The sequence below is a fragment of the Pristiophorus japonicus genome, chromosome 6 (assembly GCF_044704955.1).
Source record: "Pristiophorus japonicus isolate sPriJap1 chromosome 6, sPriJap1.hap1, whole genome shotgun sequence".
NCBI classification, from domain to species: Eukaryota; Metazoa; Chordata; class Chondrichthyes; family Pristiophoridae; genus Pristiophorus; species Pristiophorus japonicus.
In genome coordinates, this window is record NC_091982.1 from 246,076,919 (window position 1) to 246,098,893 (window position 21,975).

Below are 21,975 nucleotides of genomic sequence, written 5' to 3' on the forward strand. Positions count from 1 at the left end.
AGGAGAATCTTCACACAGAGGATTGTTAGGATCTGGAGCGCGTTACCTTAAAGGGTGGTGGAATTTCAAAAGGCATTTGGAGAGGGACTAATTTGCAGCTTTATTGGGAGAAAGCTGGAGTATCGGACCTTTGAACTGAAATACAAGACAGTGGGACAGTCGCTCTCAGAATATTGCAACACACAGCAACCAGTGCAGTGGTCATGGGTGAATTAGTTGTATGTGTAGCACAAGTGATTTAGCACAATCTGCACTGTTGTTCAGGACAGGAATTTACATAAGAACATAAGAAATAGGAGCAGGAGTCGGCCATTTAGCCCCTCGAGCCTGCTCCGCCATTCAATAAGATCATGGCTGATCTGATCTTGAGATGTTAAAGATAATATTTGATTAAATGAAAAGGCTTATAATGTTGCCAAAAAGATTAATAAGCATGAGGAGTGGGAGGATTGTACAATTCAGCAAAGAAGGACCAAAAAATTGATAAAGAAAGGGAAAATAGAATGAGATTACACTAGCGAGAGACATAAAAACAGACTGTAAAAGCTTCTATAGGTATGTAAAAAGGAAAAGATTAGTGAAAGTAAATGTGGGTCCCCTACAGGCGGAGACAGCAGAAATTATAATGGCAAATAAGGAAAGGGCAGAGAAATTAAACAAATAGTTTGTGTCTACCTTCATGGGAAAAGACGCAAAAAACATTCCGGAAATAGTGGAAAACCAAAGGTCTAGTGAGAATGAGGAACGGAAAGAAATTAGTTTTAGTAAAAAAAAAGCACTGTCGAAATTAATGGGACTGAATGCTGACAAATCCCTGGACCTGATGGCCTACATCCTAGGGTTTTACAAGAGGTGGCTATAGAAATAGTGGATGCATTGGTTGTCATCTTCCAAAATTCCATAGATTCTGGAATGGTTCCTGTCAATTGAAAGGTAGCTTAATGTAACCCCGCTATTTAAGAAAGGAGGGAGAGAGAAAACGGGAAACTTTTGACCAGTTAGCCTAACATCAGTAGTAGGGAAAATGCTCAAATATACTATTAAGGACATGGTAACTGGGCACTTAGCAATTAATAATAGAATTGGCCAGAGTCAACACAGATTTATAAAAGCAAAATGGTGTTTGACAAATCTGTTAGTTATTTGAGGTTGTAACTAGCAGGATAGATAAGGGAGAACCAGCAAATGTGGTGTATTTGGATTTTCAGAAGGCATTCGATAAAGTGCCACACAAGAGATTATTAAACAAAATTAGGGCTCATGGGATTGTAATATACTAGCATAGATTGAGGATTGGTTAATGGAGAGAGAAACAGAGAGTAGGAATAAATGGGTCATTTTCGGATTGGCAGACTGTAACCAGTGGGCTACCACAAGGATCAGTGCTTGGGCCTCAGCTATTTACAATCTATATCAATGATTTGGATGAGGGGACAGAGCATAATGTATCCAAGTTTACTAATGATACAAAGCTAGGTGGGAATGTAAGTTGTGAGGAGGACGCAAAGAGACTTCAAGGGGATATAGACAGGCTAAGTGAGTGGGCAAGAACATGGCAAATTGAATATAATGTGGAGAAATGTGAAGTTATCCACTTTGGTAGGAATATAGAAAAGCAGAATATTTTTAAATGGTGAGAGATTGGGAAATGTTGGTGTTCAGAGGGTCCTGGGTGTCCTTGTACATGAATCACTGAAAGTTAACATGCAAGTACAGCAAGCAATTAGGAAAGCAAATTGTATGTTGACCTTTATTACAAAAGGATTTGAGTATAAGAGTAAAGACATCTTATTGCAATTATATAGGGCCTTGGTGAGACCACACCTGGGGTACTGTGTACAGTTTGGTTCTCCTTACATAAGGAAGGATACACTTGCGATAGAGGGAGTGCAACGAAGGTTCACCAGACTGATTCCTGGGATGGAGGGGATTGCCCTATGAGGAGAGATTGAGTAGACCAGGCCTATATTCTCTAGAGTTTAGAAGAATGAGAGGTGATCTCATTGAAACAGACAACATTCTTACATGGCTTGACAGGGTAGATACAGGGAGGATGTTTTCCCCAGGCTGGAGAATCTAGAACTAGGGGGTCACAGTCTCAGGATAAGGGGTCGGCCATTTAGGACTGAGATGAGGAGAAATTTCTTCACTCAGAGGGTGGTGAATCTTTGGAATTCTCTACCCCAGAGGGCTGTGGAGGCTCAGTCTTTGAGTATATTCAAGATAGAAATCAATAGATTTTTGGATATTGAGGGAATCAAGGGATATGGGGATAGTGCAGGAAAGTGGAGTTGAAGAAGATCAGCCATGATCTTAGTGAATGGTGAAGCAGGCTTGAGGGGCCATATGGCCTACTCTTGATCCTATTTCTTATGTTCTTATGTAATTGAATGACAGAACGGGCTCGAGAAACTGCATAGCCTCCTCCTGTTCCTATGTTCCTATCAGGATTTTTTTTTAGACGCAGCACCTGTGTGCAAGTGTCTGATCTTCACTTGGCAATGTTCAACTTTTGGCAGAATGGGCACTCCCCATATGGGAATACAGCCCAGTGTCTCTTCACTCGTGGTATAGTGTGTTGGCAGATTACCAGAAGCTTGGTCAAAGAGGTTATAATCGTAGCCAGAAAATCACCTGCAATGGCTTCTCTTCCCACTCCTGCATCATTACTTCTGGTGTCCCCCAAGGCCCCCTTGGCCCCCTCCTATTTCTCATCTACGTGTTGTCCCTTGGCGACATCATCCGAAAACACAGCATCAATTTCCACATGTACACTGAGGACACCCAGCTCTAGCTCAACACCACTTCTCTCGACCCCGCTATGGTCTCTAAATTGTCAGATGGCTTGTCCGACATTCAGTACTGGATGAGCAGAAATTTTCTTCATATTTGACCCTGAAATGGGCTTCCGACCACATAGCCACAGCATAACTAAGACCGCCTATTTCCACCTCCGTAACATCGCCTGTCTCCGCCCTTGCCTCAGCTCATCCACTGCTGAATCCCTCATCCATGCCTTTGTTACCGCTATACTTGACTATTCCAACTCATTCCTGGCTGGCCTCCCACATTCCACACTACGTAAGCTTGAGGTCATCCAAAACTCAGCAGCCCGTGTTCTTACTTGCACCAAGTCCAATTCACCCATCATCCATGTTGAACCCACGTTCTAAATTGGGGCAGGAGCAGGGCCATTCAGCCCCTCCAGCCTGTTCTGCCATTCAATCTGATTCTGATTGATCTGTATCTGAACTCCTTGGTTCCTTAACCCTTAATACCCTTATCCAACAAAAATCAATCAGTCTCAGTTTTGACATTTTCAATCGAACACCCAGCCTGTCAAAGTGATATTGCAGGATTTTGGTGATTTTATGTGGTTCAGAATAATTGATTGCTAATTTCCACTGCTTGTGGTGAAGCTGGTTTGTTTACGAGCGCCGTTGTCAGTTTCCGCTGTACTCCGTGCACTGTTACTCTGACGGTACTCCCTTTGTGCTCTGTTGCATGCCTCGCTGGTTTTTTTTAAAGCTTTGCTTCAAGATGAGGAACTTATGAGGAAAGGTTGAGTAGGTTGGGTCTCTACTCATTGCAATTCAGAAGAATGAGAGGTGATCTTATCGAAACGTATAAGATTATGAGGGGGCTTGACAAGGTGGATGCAGAGAGGATGTTTCCACTGATAGGGGAGACTAGAACTGGGGAGCATAATCTTAGAATAAGGGGCCGCCCATTTAAAGCTGAGATGAGGAGAAATTTCTTCTCTGAGGGTTGTAAATCTGTGGAATTCGTTGTGGAAGTTGGGTCATTGAATTAATTTAAGACAGCGATAAGGGAATAAGGGGTTATGTGGAGCGGGCAGGGAAGTGGACCTGAGTCTATGATCGGATCAGCCATGATCGTATTAAATGGTGGAGCAGGCTCGCGAGGCCATATGGCCTACTCCTGATCCTATTTCTTATGTTCTTAAGAGACAGGATCCCTTTATTTTAATTTGTGCAGAGCTATATTGGCTGAGAGAGCAAAACATATATTCAGATACTTTACGGAGATAAAGCTGAGAGCTGTGTGTGTTCGCTGAGCGACGCTCGACATTGACCAACAATACGCTCATGGCCATGAGCAAGAGGCTTTTTCCAACCCATTCAATAATTTAAAACGCTTTGTGAGTGTTTTCACACTAACTTTTAATGAGATGCAGCTTAATTGGGCATTGTGGCAACTTTCCAATGGCTACACGTTTGAGCAGGCATCCCGGGCAGCTCAATAATTTAAAAGTACTTTAACAAATGATAATGCATACAAGCTGCCACACTCCTCAGCATCAGCCTGGTTAGTGAATCCCAGTGAAGCTCTTCAGTGGGCCACAGGATTTAAGTGCCTCAGACAGTTGCTGTTGCACAAATTACCTTGCTGACATAAAATATGAATCCAACGTATTCCACTTCTTCCCCCAACCACCTAATTTTCAGTCCTCCCTCCCAATCTGAACCCCAGGACCCCGCGCAAGTGGCCAGTTTTCAAGCCACAGTAAATGTCGGCAGCCTATTTGATCACAACAGCAACTTGCATTTAGATGGCGCGTTTAACGTAGTAAAACATAGAAACATAGAAATATAGAAAATAGGTTCAGGAGTAGGCCATTCGGCCCTTCTAGCCTGCACCGCCATTCAATGAGTTCATGGCTGAACATGCAACTTCAGTACCCCAATCCTGCTTTCTCGCCATATCCCTTGATCCCCATAGAAACGTACTTCAGCACTACGCTGCCATTTCCCCGGTAACGCTGGTAATCCGGAGACGCTGACTAATAATCCGGGGGCATGAGTTCAAATGGTGGAGCGAAAGAGGTGGGGGATTGATAAGAGAGCATCACAGCTGAGGCTGACCAGTCCTTACCCTATATCCACACATGTTTTACAGTAGATCAGCATTTAGGCACGGACACGATGAGCCCACCACGACAGCTGGGGAATTTAAATTTAGTTAATTAATTACATCTGGAATAAAAAGCTAGTATCAGTAATGGTGACCATGAAACTACCGGATTGTCATAAAAACTCATCTGGTTCACGAATGCCCTTCAGGGAACGAAATCTGCCGTCCTTACCCGGTCTGGGCCTACATGTGACTCCAGACCCACAGCGATGTGGTTGACTCTTAACTGCCCTCTGAAATGGCCCAGCAAGCTGCTCAGTATTAAACCGCTACAAGAAACTATAATAAGACCTTCACCGCACAGACTGGAGCGGTTCAAGCAGGCGGCTCACCACCACCTTTAGGGACGGGCAATGAATGCCGGCCTTGCCAGCGATGTCCACATCCAATTCATGAAAAAATATCCTAAGGCGCGTCACAGGACAAAAAAAATTGACAGCGAGCCAAAGAAGGAGACATTTAGGACAGGTGGCCAAATGCTTGGTTCAAGTGGTTAGTTTTAAGAAGCATCTTAAAGGAGGAGATAGAGATGGAGAGGTTTAAGGAAGGAATTCCAGAGCTTAGGGCCCAGGCAGCTGAAGGCACGGCTGCCAAAGGTGGGGGATGCACAAGGCAGTATCACAGCTGAGACTGACCAGTCCTTACCCTATATCCTCGCACATGCCTGTTTTCCAGCAGATTAGCATTTAGGCACGGACACGATGGGCCAAATGACCTCGTTCTGCGTTGTATTATTCTATGATTCTAAGAGCAGGAAGTCTGGCTGACTTTACTCCATTCCTCGGCCTGAAATTAATTTTGGTGCCTCAACGAAGATTAGTTAAGTCAGTGCAGACCAGGAATCAGAGTCGGGACTTCCTGCTTTATACTCTGCAGTTACATGCTGCCTTTCCCAATGGAGCAGTCGGTCGACCAGCCAAGAGAGGTCTGTTCAGCATGCCATACTTTGGCCTGTGTTCCTGGGCAGTAACATATCGCAGGCATCACCTTCACTAGTCACAATCTTCTCTCAACCCCCTGCCTCAGCTCGTCTGCTACTGGAATCCTCATTCGTGCCTTTGTTACCTCTTCACTCAACTATTCCAACGCACTCCTGGCTGACCTCCCACCTTCCACCCTTCGTAAACTTGAGCTCATCCAAAACATCAGCTGCCCGTGGCCTAACTCGCACCAAGACCCGATTCACCCATCATCGTCGTAGGTGGTCCCTCGAAATCGAGGAAGACTTGCTTCCACTCTAAAAGTGAGTTCTCAGGTGACTGAACAATCCAATATGGGAATTCCAGTCTCTGTCACAGGTGGGACAGACAGTGGTTGAAGGAAAGGGTGGGTGGGGAGTCTGGTTTGTCGCACGCTCCTTCCGCTGTCTGCGCTTGGTTTCTGCATGCTCTTGGCGACGAGACTCGAGCTGCTCGGCGCCCTCCCGGATGCTCTTCCTCCACTTAGGGTGGTCTTTGGCCAGGGATTCCCAGGTGACGGTGGGGATGTTGTACTTTATCAAGGAGGCTTTGAGGGTGTCCTTGAAACGTTTCCTCTGCCCACCTGGGGATCACTTGCCGTGTAGGAGTTCCGAATAGCGTGTTTGCTTTGGGAGTCTTGTGTCGGGCATGCGAACAATGTGACCCGCCCAACGGAGCAGGTCGAGTGTGGTCAGTACTTCGATGCTGGGATGTTGGCCTGATCGAGAACACTGACATTGGTGCACCTGTCCTCCCAGGGGATTTGCAGGATCTTGCACCCCTTGTGCTCGCTGACCTATGTTAGCTCCTGGATCAGCAACACCTCAAGATTAAAATTCTCAACCTTGTTTTCAAATCACTCCATGGCCTCGCCCCTCACTCTCTGGAACCCCCTTCAGCCCTACAACCTCCCTAGATGTCTGCGCTCCTCCAATTCTGGCCTCTTGCGTATTCCCGATTTTCATCACTCCACCATTGATGGTCGTGCCTTCAGCTACCTGGGCCCCAAACTCTGGAACTCCCTCCCTAAACCTCTCCACCTCTCTACCTCTCGTTCCTCTTTCAAGATGTTCCTTAAAACCTACATCTTTGACCAAGCCTTTGGTTATCTGTCTTAATTATTTCTTTTGTGGCTCGGTGTCAAATTTATCTGTTTTGTCTTGTAACACTGCTGTGAAGCACCTTGGGACATTTTACTACGTTAAAGGTGCTATATAAATAAAAGTTGTTGTTTAAGACATTCCGTAAAACCTACCTCTTTGGCCACGTTTTTGGTCACCTGTCCTAATATCTCCTTATATGGCTCGCTATCAAATGTTGTTCGATAATTGCTGCTGTGAAGCGACTTGGGTTATTTTACGACCTTAAAGGTGCTATATAAATACAAGTTATTACTGTTTGTAACCAAAGCACTTAATCTGAATCTGCTTCTCAAAATCTTAAGAGTGTCCAACTTTGGCAGTGAAATCACGTTGTGGGATATTGATTTACGAGTGCTTAATGCGTTTGTCTGAAACATGCCTCCCTTCTATTCAATGGGTTAAAGGCACTGCTAAATGTTTAAGTGTTCATAAGCTGGAGTCCAGCAGCATAATTTCACACCCCTTAAAGACAGGGCCTCAGTTTAATGTCTCCTCCAATAGACGGCACCTCCAACAGAGCAGCACTCCCACTGTACTGACACTGGGATTGTCAGCGTGGATTATGGGCTCAAGTCTCTGGAGCGGAACTCGAACTCACGAATGTAATGTATGCACCAGTGAGCATGCTAACAGGCTTGTGGAGCTGTTGCACTGTGAGTGGCTTAGCCAGTCACATGATGTTCACATGACTCAATAAAACCCCAGTTAGAAATTTACAGCGCAGACGGGGGCCATTTCGGCTCATCGTGTCCGCGCCAGCCGACAACGAGCCGCACGGCTCTTGGTCAGCAACTCTGAAGGTTACATATAAACCTATGAACAATGAATAATGGCAGAAAGGTAAAGAGCACCCGGCCCAACCAGTCCGCCCCACACAACTGCGACACTCCTTACACTGAAACATTCTACACTCCACCCCAACCGGAGCCATGTGATCTCCTGGGAGAAGCAAAAACCAGATAAAAATCCAGGCCAATTGGACAAAATAAATCTGGGAAATTTCTCTCCGACCCATCCAGGCAATTGAAACTAGTCCAGGAGATCACCCTGGCCGTATTCGATTCCCTGCAGTACTTACCATCGTAGTTAAATGAGTTCAGGTTCTCCACGATGAGGCATGCAGTTGTGAGCCTGGTGGATGAACTGGTCTGGTTCTGTTTGATCGTTAAACATAGAAACATAGAAAATAGGTGCAGGAGTAGGCCATTCGGCCCTTCGAGCCTGCACCGCCATTCAATGAGTTCATGGCTGAACATGCAACTTCAGTACCCCATTCCTGCTTTCTCGCTATACCCCTCAATCCCCCTAGTAATAAGGACTACATCTAACTCTCTTTTGAATATATTTAGTGAATTGGCCTCAACAACTTTCTGTGGTAGAGAATTCCACAGGTTCACCACTCTCTGGGTGAAGAAGTTTCTCCTCATCTCGGTCCTAAATGGCTTACCCCTTATCCTTAGACTGTGACCCCTGGTTCTGGACTTCCCCAACATTGGGAACATTTTTCCTGCATCTAACCTGTCTAAACCCGTCAGAATTTTAAACATTTCTATGAGATCCCCTCTCATTCTTCTGAACTCCAGTGAATGCAAGCCCAGTTGATCCAGTCTTTCTTGATATGTCAGCCCCGCCATCCTGGGAATCAGTCTGGTGAACCTTCGCTGCACTCCCTCAATAGCAAGAATGTCCTTCCTCAAGTTAGGAGACCAAAACTGTACACAATACTCCAGGTGTGGCCTCACCAATGCCCTGTGCAACTGTAGTAACACCTCCCTGCCCCTGTACTCAAATCCCCTCGCTATGAAGGCCAACATGCCATTTGCCTTCTTAACCGCCTGCTGTAGCTGCATGCCAACCTGCAATGACTGATGTACCATGACACCCAGGTTTCGTTGCACCTCCCCTTTTCCTAATCTGTCACCATTCAGATAATAGTCTGTTTCTCTGTTTTTACCACCAAAGTGGCTAACCTCACATTTATCCACATTATACTTCATCTGCCATGCATTTGCCCACTCACCTAACCTATCCAAGTCGCTCTGCAGCCTCATAGCATCCTCCTCGCAGCTCACACTGCCACCCAACTTAGTGTCATCGGCAACTTTGGAGATACTACATGTAATCCCCTCGTCTAAATCATTGATGTACAATGTAAACAGCTGGGGCCCCAGCACAGAACCTTGCGGTACCCGACTAGTCACTGCCTGCCATTCTGAAAAGTATCCATTTACTCCTACTCTTTGCTTCCTGTCTGCCAACTAATTCTCAATCCACGTCAGCACACTACCCCCAATCCCATGTGCTTTAACTTTGCACATTAATCTCTTGTGTGGGACCTTGTCGAAAGCCTTCTGAAAGTCCAAATACACCACATCAACTGGTTCTCCCTTGTCCACTCTACTGGAAACATCCTCAAATAATTCCAGAAGATTTGTCAAGCATGATTTCCCTTTCACAAATCCATGCTGACTTGGACCTATCATGTCACCTCTTTCCAAATGCGCTACTATGACATCCATAATAATTGATTCCATCATTTTACCCACTACCGATGTCAGGCTGACCGGTCTATAATTCCTTGTTTTAAAAAGTGGGGTTACATTGGCTACCTTCCACTCCATAGGAACTGATCCAGAGTCAATGGAATGTTGGAAAATGACTGTCAATGCATCCGCTATTTCCAAGGCCACCTCCTTAAGTACTCTGGGATGCAGTCCATCAGGCCCTGGGGATTTATCGGCCTTCAATCCCATCAATTTCCCCAACACAATTTCCCGACTAATAAGGATTTCCCTCAGTTCCTCCTTCTTACTCGACCCTCTGACCCCTTTTATATCCGGAAGGTTGTTTGTGTCCTCCTTAGTGAATACCAAACCAAAGTACTTGTTCAATTGGTCTGCCATTTCTTTGTTCCGCGTTATGACTTCCTCTGATTCTGACTGCAGGGGCCCTACGTTTGTCTTTACAAACCTTTTTCTCTTTACATAACTATAGAAGCTTTTGCAGTCCGTCTTAATGTTCCAAGCTTCTTCTCGTACTCTATTTTCCCTGCCCTAATCAAACCCTTTGTCCTCCTCTGCTGAGTTCTAAATTTCTCCCAGTCCCCGGGTTCGCTGCTATTTCTGGCCAATTTGTATGCCACTTCCTTGGCTTTAATACTATCCCTGATTTCCCTTGATAGCCACGGTTGAGCCACCTTCCCTTTTTTATTTTTACACCAGACAGGGATGTAAAATTGTTGTAGTTCATCCATTCAGTCTCTAAATGTCTGTCATTGCCCATCCACTGTCAACCCCTTAAGTATCATTCGCCAATCTATCCTAGCCAATTCACGTCTCATACCTTCAAAGTTACCCTTCTTTAAGTTCTGGATCATGGTCTCTGTATTAACCGTTTCATTCACCATCCTAATGTAGAATTCCACCATATTATGGTCACCCTTCCCCAAGGGGCCTCGCACAACGAGATTGCTAATTAATCCTCTCTCATTACACAACACCCAGTCTAAGATGGCCTCCCCCCTAGTTGGTTCCTCGACATATTGGTCTAGAAAACCATCCCTTATGCACTCCAGGAAATCCTCCTCCACCATATTGCTTCCAGTTTGGTTAGCCCAATCTATATGCATATTAAAGTCACCCATGATAACTGCTGCACCTTTATTGCATGCACCCCTAATTTCCTGTTTGATGCCCTCCCCAACATCACTTCTACTGTTTGGAGGTCTGTACACAACTCCCACTAACGTTTTTTGCCCTTTGGTGTTCTGCAGCTCTACCCATATAGATTCCACATCATCCAAGCTAATGTACTTCCTAACTATTGCATTAATCTCCTCTTTAACCAGCAATGCTACCCCACCTCATTTTCCTTTTATTCTATCCTTCCTGAATGTTGAATACCCTTGGATGTTGAGTTCCCAGCCCTGATCATCCTGGAGCCACGTCTCTGTAATCCCAATCACATCATATCTGTTAACATCTATTTGCACAGTTAATTCATCCACCCTATTACGGATATGCCTTGCATTAAGACACAAAGCCTTCAGGCTTGTTTTTTTAACACCCTTTGTCCTTTTAGAATTATGATGTAGTGTGGCCCTTTTTGTTTCTTGCCTTTGTTTACTCAGCCTTCCACTATTGCTTTTTACCTTTCTACCATCTGTTTCTGACTCCATATTACTTCGCCCTGTCTCGCTGCATAGGTTCCCATCCCCCTGCCATATTAGTTTAAACACTCCCGAACTGCATTCGCAAATGTTACCCCCAGAACATCAGTTCCAGTCCTGCCCAAGTCCCTTTTGTACAAACCTTTGCTAATAAGCCAGCTCGTTCTTTACAGAAAATGTGAATTCTTACACAGAGAACCCATGAAGCAAATACACTGCAACGACCTTCTGACTCGGAGGCGAGAGTGCTACCCACTGAGCCACGGCTGACACTGGAAGAGCCAGTGCCTTGGGGAGTGGTGAGATAGACCACAGTCATTGAGGACAGAAGAGTGCGAGGGAAAAAATTGGCACAAAGTGATTGAGTTTAATCTCACACGACAGCTGCCTCGAGTTACATATCAGTATAGATTTAATATGCTAATATTTCAAAGAATCTATTCTTAGAACTATAGATTAAACTTTTTTTTAATGGGCTGCTCGAGCTTTGGGCCTCATGGTTTCAACTCAATTTGTAAAAAACGTCTCAAATCGGACGGACGTTTCATAGAAACATAAAAACATAGAAAATAGGTGCAGGAATAGGCCATTCGGCCCTTCGAGCTTGCATCACCATTCAATATGATCATGGCTGATCATGCAACCTCAGTACCCCATTCCTGCTTTCTCTCCATACCCCTTGATCCCTTTAGCCGTAAGGCCCACATCTAACTCCCTTTTGAATATATCTAACGAACTGCCCTCAACAACTTTCTGTGGTCGAGAATTCTACAGGTTCACAATTCTCTGAGTGAAGAAGTTTCTCCTCATCTCGGTCCTAAATGGCTTATCGCTTATCCTTCGACTGTGACCCCTGATTCTGGACTTCCCCAACATCGGGAACATTCTTCCTGCATCTAAGCTGTGCAATCCTGTTTCTATGAGATCCCCTCTCATTCTTCTAAATTCCAGTGATTATAAGCCTAGTCGATCCAGTCTTTCTTCATACGTCAGTCCTGCCATCCCGGGAATCAGTCAGGTGAACCTTCGCTGCACTCCCTCAATAGCAAGAATGTCTTTCCTCAGATTAGGAGACTAAAACTGTACACAATATTCAAGGTGTGGCCTCACCAAGGCCCTGTACAACTGCACTAAGACCTCCCTGCTCCTATACTCAAATCCTCTCGCTAAGAAGGCCAACATACCATTTGCCTTCTTCACCGCTGTAGCTGCATGCCAACTTTCAATGACTGATGTATCATGAGACCCAGGTCTCGTTGCACCTCCCCTTTTCCTAATCTGTCACCATTCAGATAATATTCTGCTTTCCTGTTTTTGCCACCAAAGTGGATAACCTCACATTTATCTACATTATACTGCATCTGCTATGCATTTGCCCACTCACCTAACCTGCCCAAGTCACCCTGCAGCCTCTTAGCATCCTCCTCACAGCTTACACTGTCACCCTGCTTAGTGTCATCTGCAAACTTGGAAATATTACATTCAATTCTTTCGTCTAAATCATTAATGTATATTGTAAATAGCTGGGGTCCCAGCACTGAACCTTGCGGTATCCCACTAGTCACTGTCTGCCATTCTGAAAAAGACTTGTTTATTCCTACTCTTTGCTTTCTGTCTGCCAACCAGTTCTCTATCCACGTCAATACATTACCCCCAATACCATGTGCTTTAATTTTGCACACTAATCTCTTGTGTGGGACCTTGTCAAAAGCCTTTGAAAGTCCAAATACACCACATCCACTGGTTCTCCCTTGTCCACTCCACTAGTTCCCAGCCTATGTAGGTCGGTGAAAGGATGCTGTCCCCTGCTGCTATTGTAGTTCCCATTCATGTGTGATTAACACATTTGTTCAAATTACTAACAGTGGCTGCGTGTCTCCTCGGTATCGGTATCCAGCGCTGTAAGATGGCTCCGTGGATATGCTTGAACCCTCTGCTCTGTGACTCTGTTATTCATTTGCGGTTTTGTACCTGTGCGCTGTCGCTGTCCTGTGAAGCTGTTGTATTGTATAGTGTGTTCTGTCATTCACTGCTCTTTTTTAAAAAAAAACACATGAATTGTGATGTTTATTAAATGCTCTGAGCATAGTAACTTGCCCTGCATTTACAGTGCTCTTGAGTACAGTAAACGAGTGCTGTAATCTGAGAATTATGTTGCTACGATTCAATAATTCAGTGCAAAAATGAAATATGTCCAAGTTGTAGCCGCTGGGAGGCCGTTTTCCTTGCTCTCTCTCTGCTGTAACAATGTCACGTTGGGTTACGTTGGGGGGACGCTGCAATCTGCCCTGTTCTGGAATTTTCTGCCGTTGCTGAAATTTCGCTCCAGTTCTTTTACTTTCTGGGTTACAGTCTCCGACTGAGCAAAGCTGGTGGCAAAATCCTCACCATACTCCCGTGTCAGCCAAACCAATGGTAGGGTCAGGAAACATGCACACAATGAGAAAGAAGAAAAAGAACGAAAGACTTGCATTTCTATAGCGCCTTTCACGACCACCGGACGTCCCAAAGTGCTTTACAGCCAATGAATTGTCAAGTTGACTCTAAAAGAAAGAACGACTTGCATTTATACAGCACCTTTCACGTCCATAGGACGTCCCAATCAATGAAGTAGTTTTTGGTGTGTGGTCACTGTGGTAATGTAGGAAACGCAGCAGCCAATTTGTGCACAGCAAGCTCCCACAAACAGCAACACCATAATGACCAGATAATCTGTTTTTGTTATGTTGGTTGAGGGATAAAGATTGGCCCCAGAACACCAGGGAGAGCTCCCCTGCTCCTCTTTCAAATAGTGCCATGTGATCTTTTATGTCCACCTGAGAGAGCAGACAGAGCTTTAGTTTAACGTTTCATCCGAAAGGTGGCACCTTTGACAGTGCGGCACTCCCTCAGCACTGCACTGGAGTGTCAGCCTCGATTTTTGTGCTCAAGTCGAGGGTGCTGCCCACTGAGATGCAGCTGAATCTTTAAGTGCATCTGTAAGAAAAGCTGGTAGTTATACAGCCCTCACCCCTCCCCCCCCCCCTCCCCCCCAGTTTATATATCACCGCTCCCGGAAAAGCTCTTCTTATACTTTGAATTGCAGAGTGCAGTGACTGTTGTTATGTGTGGGGAAACCATTTAATTTCCTTTGTCGTCCACAAACAGCAATGGGGCTGTCTGCCCAATCTTTCTGTTTTTGGTTGAAGGGTGAATATTGACCAGGATATTCATTGGAATCATAGAAAGATACAGCACAGAAGGCGATCTTGCGGGCCCATCATGCCTGTGCTGGCTCCTTGTAAGAGACAGATTTTGACACCGAACCACATAAGATATTAGGGCAGACTTGGTCAAAGACTTAGGTCTAAGGGAACGGCTTAAAGAAGGAGAGAGAGGCGGCGAGGTTTAGGGAGGGAATTCCAGAGCTTAGGGTCCCAGGCAGCTGAAGGCACGGCCGCCAATTGTGGTACGATTATAATCGGGTTAAGCATTCTTTTTTTTATCTATTTATGAAACAGATTTTCCAACAAAACCAACTGATGCCACAACAATTATGCAGCTCCTTCTTTAAAGGAACTAATTACATAAATGTGGCTCATGGACATTGTATGTTAATGAGCCCTGTGTAGAGGGTGTTTTACTCTGTATCTAACCCCGTGCTGTACCTGCCCTGGGAGTGTTTGATGGGACAGTGTAGAGGGAGCTTTACTCTGTATCTAACCCGTGCTGTAACTGCCCTGGGAGTGTTTGATGGGACAGTGTAGAGGGAACTTTACTCTGTATCTAACTCATGCTGTACCTGCCCTGGGAGTGTTTGATGGGACAGTGTAGAGGGAGCTTTACTCTGTATCTAACCCGTGCTGTAACTGCCCTGGGAGTGTTTGATGGGACAGTGTAGAGGGAACTTTACTCTGTATCTAACCCGTGCTGTACCTGCCCTGGGAGTGTTTGACACCTGCACTGGTTATTTAAAATGGAGGAGTATTTCTTTCTCACAGCATTAACATCGCTCTACCTGCTGAAAATGCGTTACCATAAAAAAAGTGCATAAAAAATCTTTTGGAAACTTTCACTACTTGCTGACTTCAGGGCAGCATTGAAATCCCTTTTTTATGTTTTTGTGCAAGTGTTAAACTTTAATATTCAGTCATCAAATATTAATGCCTAACACTTGCAGAGTCATTGAATATTAATATGTGAGACTTGCCGAGTCATTGAATATTAATGTGTTGGACCTGCATCTTGTGATAGTTCACAAAGTGACAGGAACTATTTCAAGTTCCTGTATCTACCACTTTAATCACAATCTTGGTCTCACTTAAGCACCAGCCACTTGTCGGTGTCAGCCTTGGTTTAGTGGGTGGTACTCTCGCCTGTGAGATAGAAGGCTCTGGGGTCTTGTCCCACTCCAGAGACTTGAACACATTATCCAGGCAGATAATCTGAGGAAGTGCTACACTGTTGGAGGTGCCGTCTTTCGGATGAGACGTTAAACCGATGCCCGTCTGCTCTCTCGGGTGGATGTAAAACATCCCACGACACTATTTCGAAGAAGAGCGGGATAAGTTATCCCCGGTGTCCTGGGGCTGATATTTATCCCTCAACCAACATCGCTGCAACAGTTTATCCGGTCATTATCACATTGCTGTTTGTGGGAGCTTGCTGTGCACAAATTGGCTGCCGTCCTTCCTACATTACAACAATGACTACACTCCAAAAGGTATTTCATTGGCTGTCAAGCACTTTGGGACATCCTGAGGCTATAGAAATGCAAGTTCTTTCTTTTATTGATATAGCTCCTTTAATGTGGTAAAACTTAGTGTGGCGCTTTCCCAGAGAGTAGTGAGACAAAACTGACTGGGTATTAAACAGTAAAAGAGAAGACAAAATATAAGCCTGATAATTAATCGATGGCAAATTTGAGTTTGAGAAAAGGAAGAGGGAGGTGAGGGAATGAATCAGGTGGAATCGAAGAGCTGCAATGAGTCAGGAGGTGCAAGATCACGTGGGACGGGATATTCAGAGCTTGGGAAGAATATGAGAGGGAAGTTTAGAGGAGAGTTGTGAGTCATGCCAGAATGAGACTTTTGGCATAATTATCTTAATTGAGGCACAGCTACACAAATCTAAGTGACAGGGATTAAGTATGTGTGGCAGAAAATGCTCTGTCAACCCCACAGCAAACGCGGCACTAATACCTTTAATCGCCGCACAACCGAAACGCCTCCATTTAACCACTTCGCTGCTGAACTCCACACTCGCTGTGAGTGGAAACATCGGAATTAGCTTAACTACCCTGAGGCAAAGTGGACGATTCCCCACGGTTTTTGCGGGGGGAGGAGGGTCGGCGGGAGTGGACAAGGAAAGATAGAAATGGAGAATGTATTTGCGTTTTGGACCTGGACAAAATGTTTCTGTACTTTCCCATTCTTACCATCAGTGAGCGTTCTTGCACTTCAGGATTTTATGATGTGAGTGGTTCAGTGCAAAAACAACAACAATTGGCGTTTATATAGAGCGCCTTTAATGCAGTAAAACGTCCCAAGGCACCTTCACAGGAGCGATTATCAGACAAAAATTTCACACCGAGACACATGAGGAGATATTAGGACAGGTGACCAAGAGGTTTGGTCAAAGGGGTAGGTTTTAAAGAGCGTCTCAAAGGAGGAGAGAGAGGCGGAGAGGTTTAGGGACAGAATAGATGGAATGGGTCACCAAGGAGAACATTGAAGCAGACAGTGGAACTGGGACCAAGAGACAATCAGATGTGTTTGTGGATAGAGCGACTTAGTGGGATAGGTGAGGTTGCAATCCATTAAAGTAAAGCGTAGGCTTGTCGGGGCCGAATGTTCCTCATTTTGAGCTGATTGGTCGGCAGAACAGTCACGGCGAGAGCTTTCCTTCGGATACGTTGAGCTGTCTGCCATTGCCGGTGGAAGAATCGAGTCTCGGTGTCCTGGGAGTGGAGGTGACCTCGAGCCCTCTGACAAGAACGTCACGGTTTTCCCGCAAGGTGGATCGGAACTTCCCCGATTGGCAGAAGCTTGGAACTCTCTCCCGTAAACGGCAATTGATACCAGATCAGCTGTTAATTTTAAATCCGAGAGTGATAGATTTTTGTTAACCCTTATTGATTTTTGATCTTATCAGGGGTGGGGGGGCGAGCCCCAGGGAGCACTCGCGGGGCTACGGGGAATGGGAGGGCGGCAGTGGGACCAGCTGAGGTGCTCTTGCAGAGAGCCGGCACAGGCTCGATGGCCCGAATGGACTCCTTCTGTGCTGTAACCATTCTATGATTCAAAGGTATTAAGGGATATGTGGGGCAAGGGGGGGGTAAATGGAATTAGGTCAGAGATCAGCCATGATCTCAATGAACGTCTGCTTCAATGTTCTCCTTGGTGACCCATTCTATCTGTTCCCTCCCTAAACCTCTCCGTCTCTCTCTCTCCTCCTTTGAGACGCTCCTTAAAACGTACCTCTTTGACCAAACCTGTTGGTCACCTGTCCCAATATCTCCTTGCGTGTCTCGGTGTGAAATTGTTGTCTGATAATGGCCTCCTGTTCCTATGGCGAGGGTTTTTTTGTGTGGGGGAAACGAGTGGATCTGAGGTCGACCTAACGATTTATTTTCTTCCCTTTTTTTTTTGTTTCTTTTCCAGTTTGCATGTACAGAGAGCCATCGATGCATGAAATCGGGGACAAAGCCGGACGCTCACGGAAGAGTTCGGGAACGCCCACCATGAATGGAGGCAAAGTTGTCAACCAAGAGGAGTGTACATAGCAGGAGAAAGGCATGGGGAATCTGAACTGGACCCACAGGCACAACTTACAAAGTTAAACAAAAAAAAAAAATTTAAATTATTAAATAAATCCGGAAGAGAGGATTTCTTGAACATGCAAGTTCTTTACATGAACTGACGAAGCCATTGAGAAAAGAAGAATTAAATCAGGACTTGATTTCCGTTTTGTTTCCTCTTATGCAAAACTCTCCACTCTGTGGTAAACTCATCTATCAGACGTTAAATAAAAAAAGAGAACTTAAATTACCCTACACTTTTGAGATTTGAAACAAATAGCCCTCAGAAGCCAGAGGCCTTTCTTGCTTCTCAACTGTTGAAAACCTTAAAGCTGAAGACAGGATTTTGGTTTAGAAACTACTACCTGTATTCCATTTTTTCACCTGAGGAATCAACCCATCTCAGTCCATTCAGACCGCAGATGCAGGGCTCTGTGTTCCGACGGTGCTGGCCACACCTTAACTTGGCCAACCAGCTGCTTGCCATGATCCAGAACCTGCCTTATCATCTTAGTGACGCTTCAGTACTAGGAAAGGAAAGGAACGTAGGTCCAAGTGGCTCAAGAGGGGGGTGGCCAATTGTGGTTGGGTATGAAGGCCTCCACATCCTTTGGTTTGGTGGACATTTGGCCACCAGGAAGTAGACTGCATTTTATTTGACTTTCTCTGCCCACCCCTCCCCTCCCCCCCCCGCCACACCCCTCCTCCCTCCCCTCCCCATCCCCTCCCCATCCCCTCCCCTCTCCTACCCCCACCCATCCCCATCCCCATCCACCCTCCCACCCATCCCCATCCACCCTCCCACCCATCCCCACTTCCCCCAATTCTCCCCCATCTCCACCCCGCTCCCCCATCTACCCCATCCCCACCCCCACCTCTCACCCATCTCCACCCATTCGACCCCACCCCATCCCCCATCTCCACCCCTCTCCCCTCACCCATCCCCATTTCCCCCACCCCTCCCCCATTTCCACCCCTCTTCCCCATCCCCTCTCACCACCCCCCCCCCCCCGCATCATGGAAGCTCTCACTCCTTTTCCAGTTCCAACCCTCCGTCCTTTCTCTGAAAGTAGTCTAGGCCCATCCTGTGAGGGTAGACCAGGTAGGAACCATATCTGTGTGTACTGGGGCCCACTCCTGTTCAATGATCTAAGCCTGCACCATTTGATAACCATATTCCAAAACCATCCATTGGACCACGGTGCGGTGATATTGGACGCGTAGATGTACACCCTTGCGTAGATTGTCTGGCAGTGCTTCGCTGGTTCGGTGGGTCACGTTTTGTGACTATTTTCTTCGGAAACATTCCAGATTGGTGGAGTTACCAAAGCTTTTGAGTTGTGCAGAAATTCTGGCTAGGCAAGGACTGCTAACTCAAGTCTAGAGCCCACTCACACATTCACGGTATTGGCTGCATGTATGGTATCACTTTTCTGTTGTTGCCGGATTCCCCGTGAGCACTGCATCTTTAGCATGCATTTTGCCCCATTGATCAGACTCGAGGCTATCGCTAACTGGTGGTCGGGTTCAGCTTAGAGCGATCGATGTTAGTCACATGACCTAGGGTGAATATTGGTGCACTCTGGCAGTTATTACATTTAGGCCAGTGAGATTAATAAAGCTATGCCACAAAAGAAATGTTCCGAGAGCTGTGGTTTGGCCACCGATGGTGTGGTGAAGGAGGTGGCGGATACACAGGAGGCCAGACTGGGAGGAAAGATGGGCGAATGGGACTCGGTGCGAGTTAGGATATAGACAGCAGCATTTTGGAAGGGTATTCAGACCAACTGGATACCATCAACTACATGGAAGGCTGCTCGTGGCTGATGTTCAGTGATGATGACTGGGTTCCTGAGTAAATTGCTGAACTTGGTTTGGTTGCTTTCCATGGTCTTGGGGGACAGTTCCCTCGGTCACTCTGTATTAGTGACACGGCAGGGAGATCTACTCTGATCGCAATTGCTTGCAATCTCGAGTCAGCAGAACGCAACCACGTGAAGGTGTAGGAGGTTCACTGGGTTGATTCCTGGGATGAAAGGGCTGTCTTATAAGGTAAGGTTGAGCAGTTTGGGCCTATACGCATTGGAGTTTAGAAGAATGAGAGGTGATCTTATTGAAACATGTAAGATTCTGAGGAGGCTTGACAGGACGGATCCAGAAAGGATATTTCCCCTCGTGGGGGAATCTAGAACTAGGGGACATAGTTTCAGAATAAGGGGTCGCCCATTTAAGATGCAGATGAGGAGGAATTTCTTCTCTGAGGGTCGTGAATCTTTGGAATTCTCTACCCCAGGAAGCTGTGGAAGCTGGGTCATTGAATATATTCAAGGCCGAGATAGACAGATTCTTGAACTATAGGGGAGTCAAGGGTTATGGGGAACAGTGGAATTGAGGCCAAGATCAGATCAGCCATGATCTTATTGAATGATGGAGCAGGCTCAAGGGGCCATGTGGCCTACTCCTGCTCCTATTTCTTATGTCGGAGTTTGCAATGGGAAATCGACAACAGGAAGTGAGGTGTTGCACGCAGGAAGTGTGCGCAGAAGGAAGGTTTTGAGCATGCCTGACTGCTGCATTCCAGGAGAGCTCACTGGCCAGCGGTCAGGTGTGTGAATCTTTGGGGGTCGATTTGTTGCCGAGGTTTAAAACTGGTCGCCCGTTATCGAAACTGCCCGCTTTCCCTTCCAATTGATTTCTTGCCTCGGGGGAGCAGGCAGCAAGTTGAAAAATCTATCCCTTCCCCATTTTAACCTCGGCCACAGAGGCCAATTACAGTCCTCCCGTTATTATAGAAAGAAGAAAGGCTTACAATCAATCAGGAGGCACATTTGCCACACAGAGTGGTTGATACCTGGAATGGGGTCTGGGCTCGGGGAGTGGAGGTGAAATCTCATGAGGAAACTAGTTACCAGCTGTGATGGGGCACAAGGGTCTCTACGGAAGCGTGAGCTGGATGGAGTTCCCGCGAGGGATCCAAGAACCTTACCTTGAATTCTTGAACGTGGAAATCAATTTCACCTTCGGAAAAACTCACCCAAATTTTGCCTGTAACGTGTGAATTGAAGGTCGAGAGAACATTGGGAACACCTCATCACTGAGCCAACAGTCGAGGTCCCTGCCTTCGACCCCCCCCCCTCGGAGACAGTGGGCAGTGAGCACCCCGACCCAATCCGCACGGGGCAGGGACGCTGTGACCACCGCTCCACACGTGGACGGTGAGGGACGACCCGAAGTGCGACTGTGGCCCTGAGTCCCAGACCCTGGAACACCTCACATCGACCGGCCCACTGAGATCTGTTGTGGGAGGCACCTCATTTCCCCACTCGGCGTCTCAGGAGGCCATCGAAAGGAGAGCCAACACTAGACATCCCATTATAAACCTTTCCCGACATACGAAAGTAGTATTGGGCCTTATCAGGCAGAATTTGCTCATCTCAAAAAGTAATGGAGTTGTGGAACAAGTTAAAAGATTAAAGGTCTTGCATTTATGTAGCGCCTTTCGCCACCTCAGGGTGTCCCAAAGCGCTTTACAGCCATTGAAGGACTTTTTTGAAGTGTAGTTACTGTTGCAATGTGGAAAACGCGGCAGCCAATTTGCACGCAGCAAGCTCCCACAAACAGCAATGTGATAATGACCCAGATAGTCTGCTTTTAGTGATGTTGATAGAAATGCAAGTTCTTCCTTTTCAATGTCTGGGGCTCAAGGTCACATTGTGAAACAGGGAACCAGCGAGGAAGTGAGTGCTTTAATTAATTCAGTGGTCCCTGTGCCACTTTGGAGCAGCACTGTTCCTAGACTGTAACCACTCGCAAATAGATGGGGCAAGGCCGGCGTGGCACCACTCTGGAAATGTTAATGAAATCCTTGAACTGTGGGTCCCCGATGGGAATCAGCAACACCGCGCGCTATTAATGCACCCTGTACCTGATAATGTAACACAAACCAGCCATTTCCTGCCATTGACCGCTGGCGTCTTCTTGTTCAACTTGCGG

At 46.2% G+C, this 21,975-nt stretch overlaps 1 protein-coding gene across 3 annotated transcripts in view; it reads left to right on the plus strand.

The window, feature by feature from the left end:
* Positions 1-18,218, plus strand: part of fgf12a (fibroblast growth factor 12a) — a 394,920-nt gene extending 376,702 nt beyond the window's left edge. For all 3 annotated transcript variants that reach the window (XM_070882448.1, XM_070882447.1, XM_070882445.1), the window contains one exon: positions 17,846-18,218. In XM_070882448.1, coding sequence (XP_070738549.1) covers positions 17,846-17,967 — 122 coding nt within the window. In that variant the 3' untranslated portion in view covers positions 17,968-18,218. The remainder of the gene's footprint in view (positions 1-17,845) is intronic.
* The last annotated feature ends 3,757 nt before the right edge of the window (positions 18,219-21,975 follow it).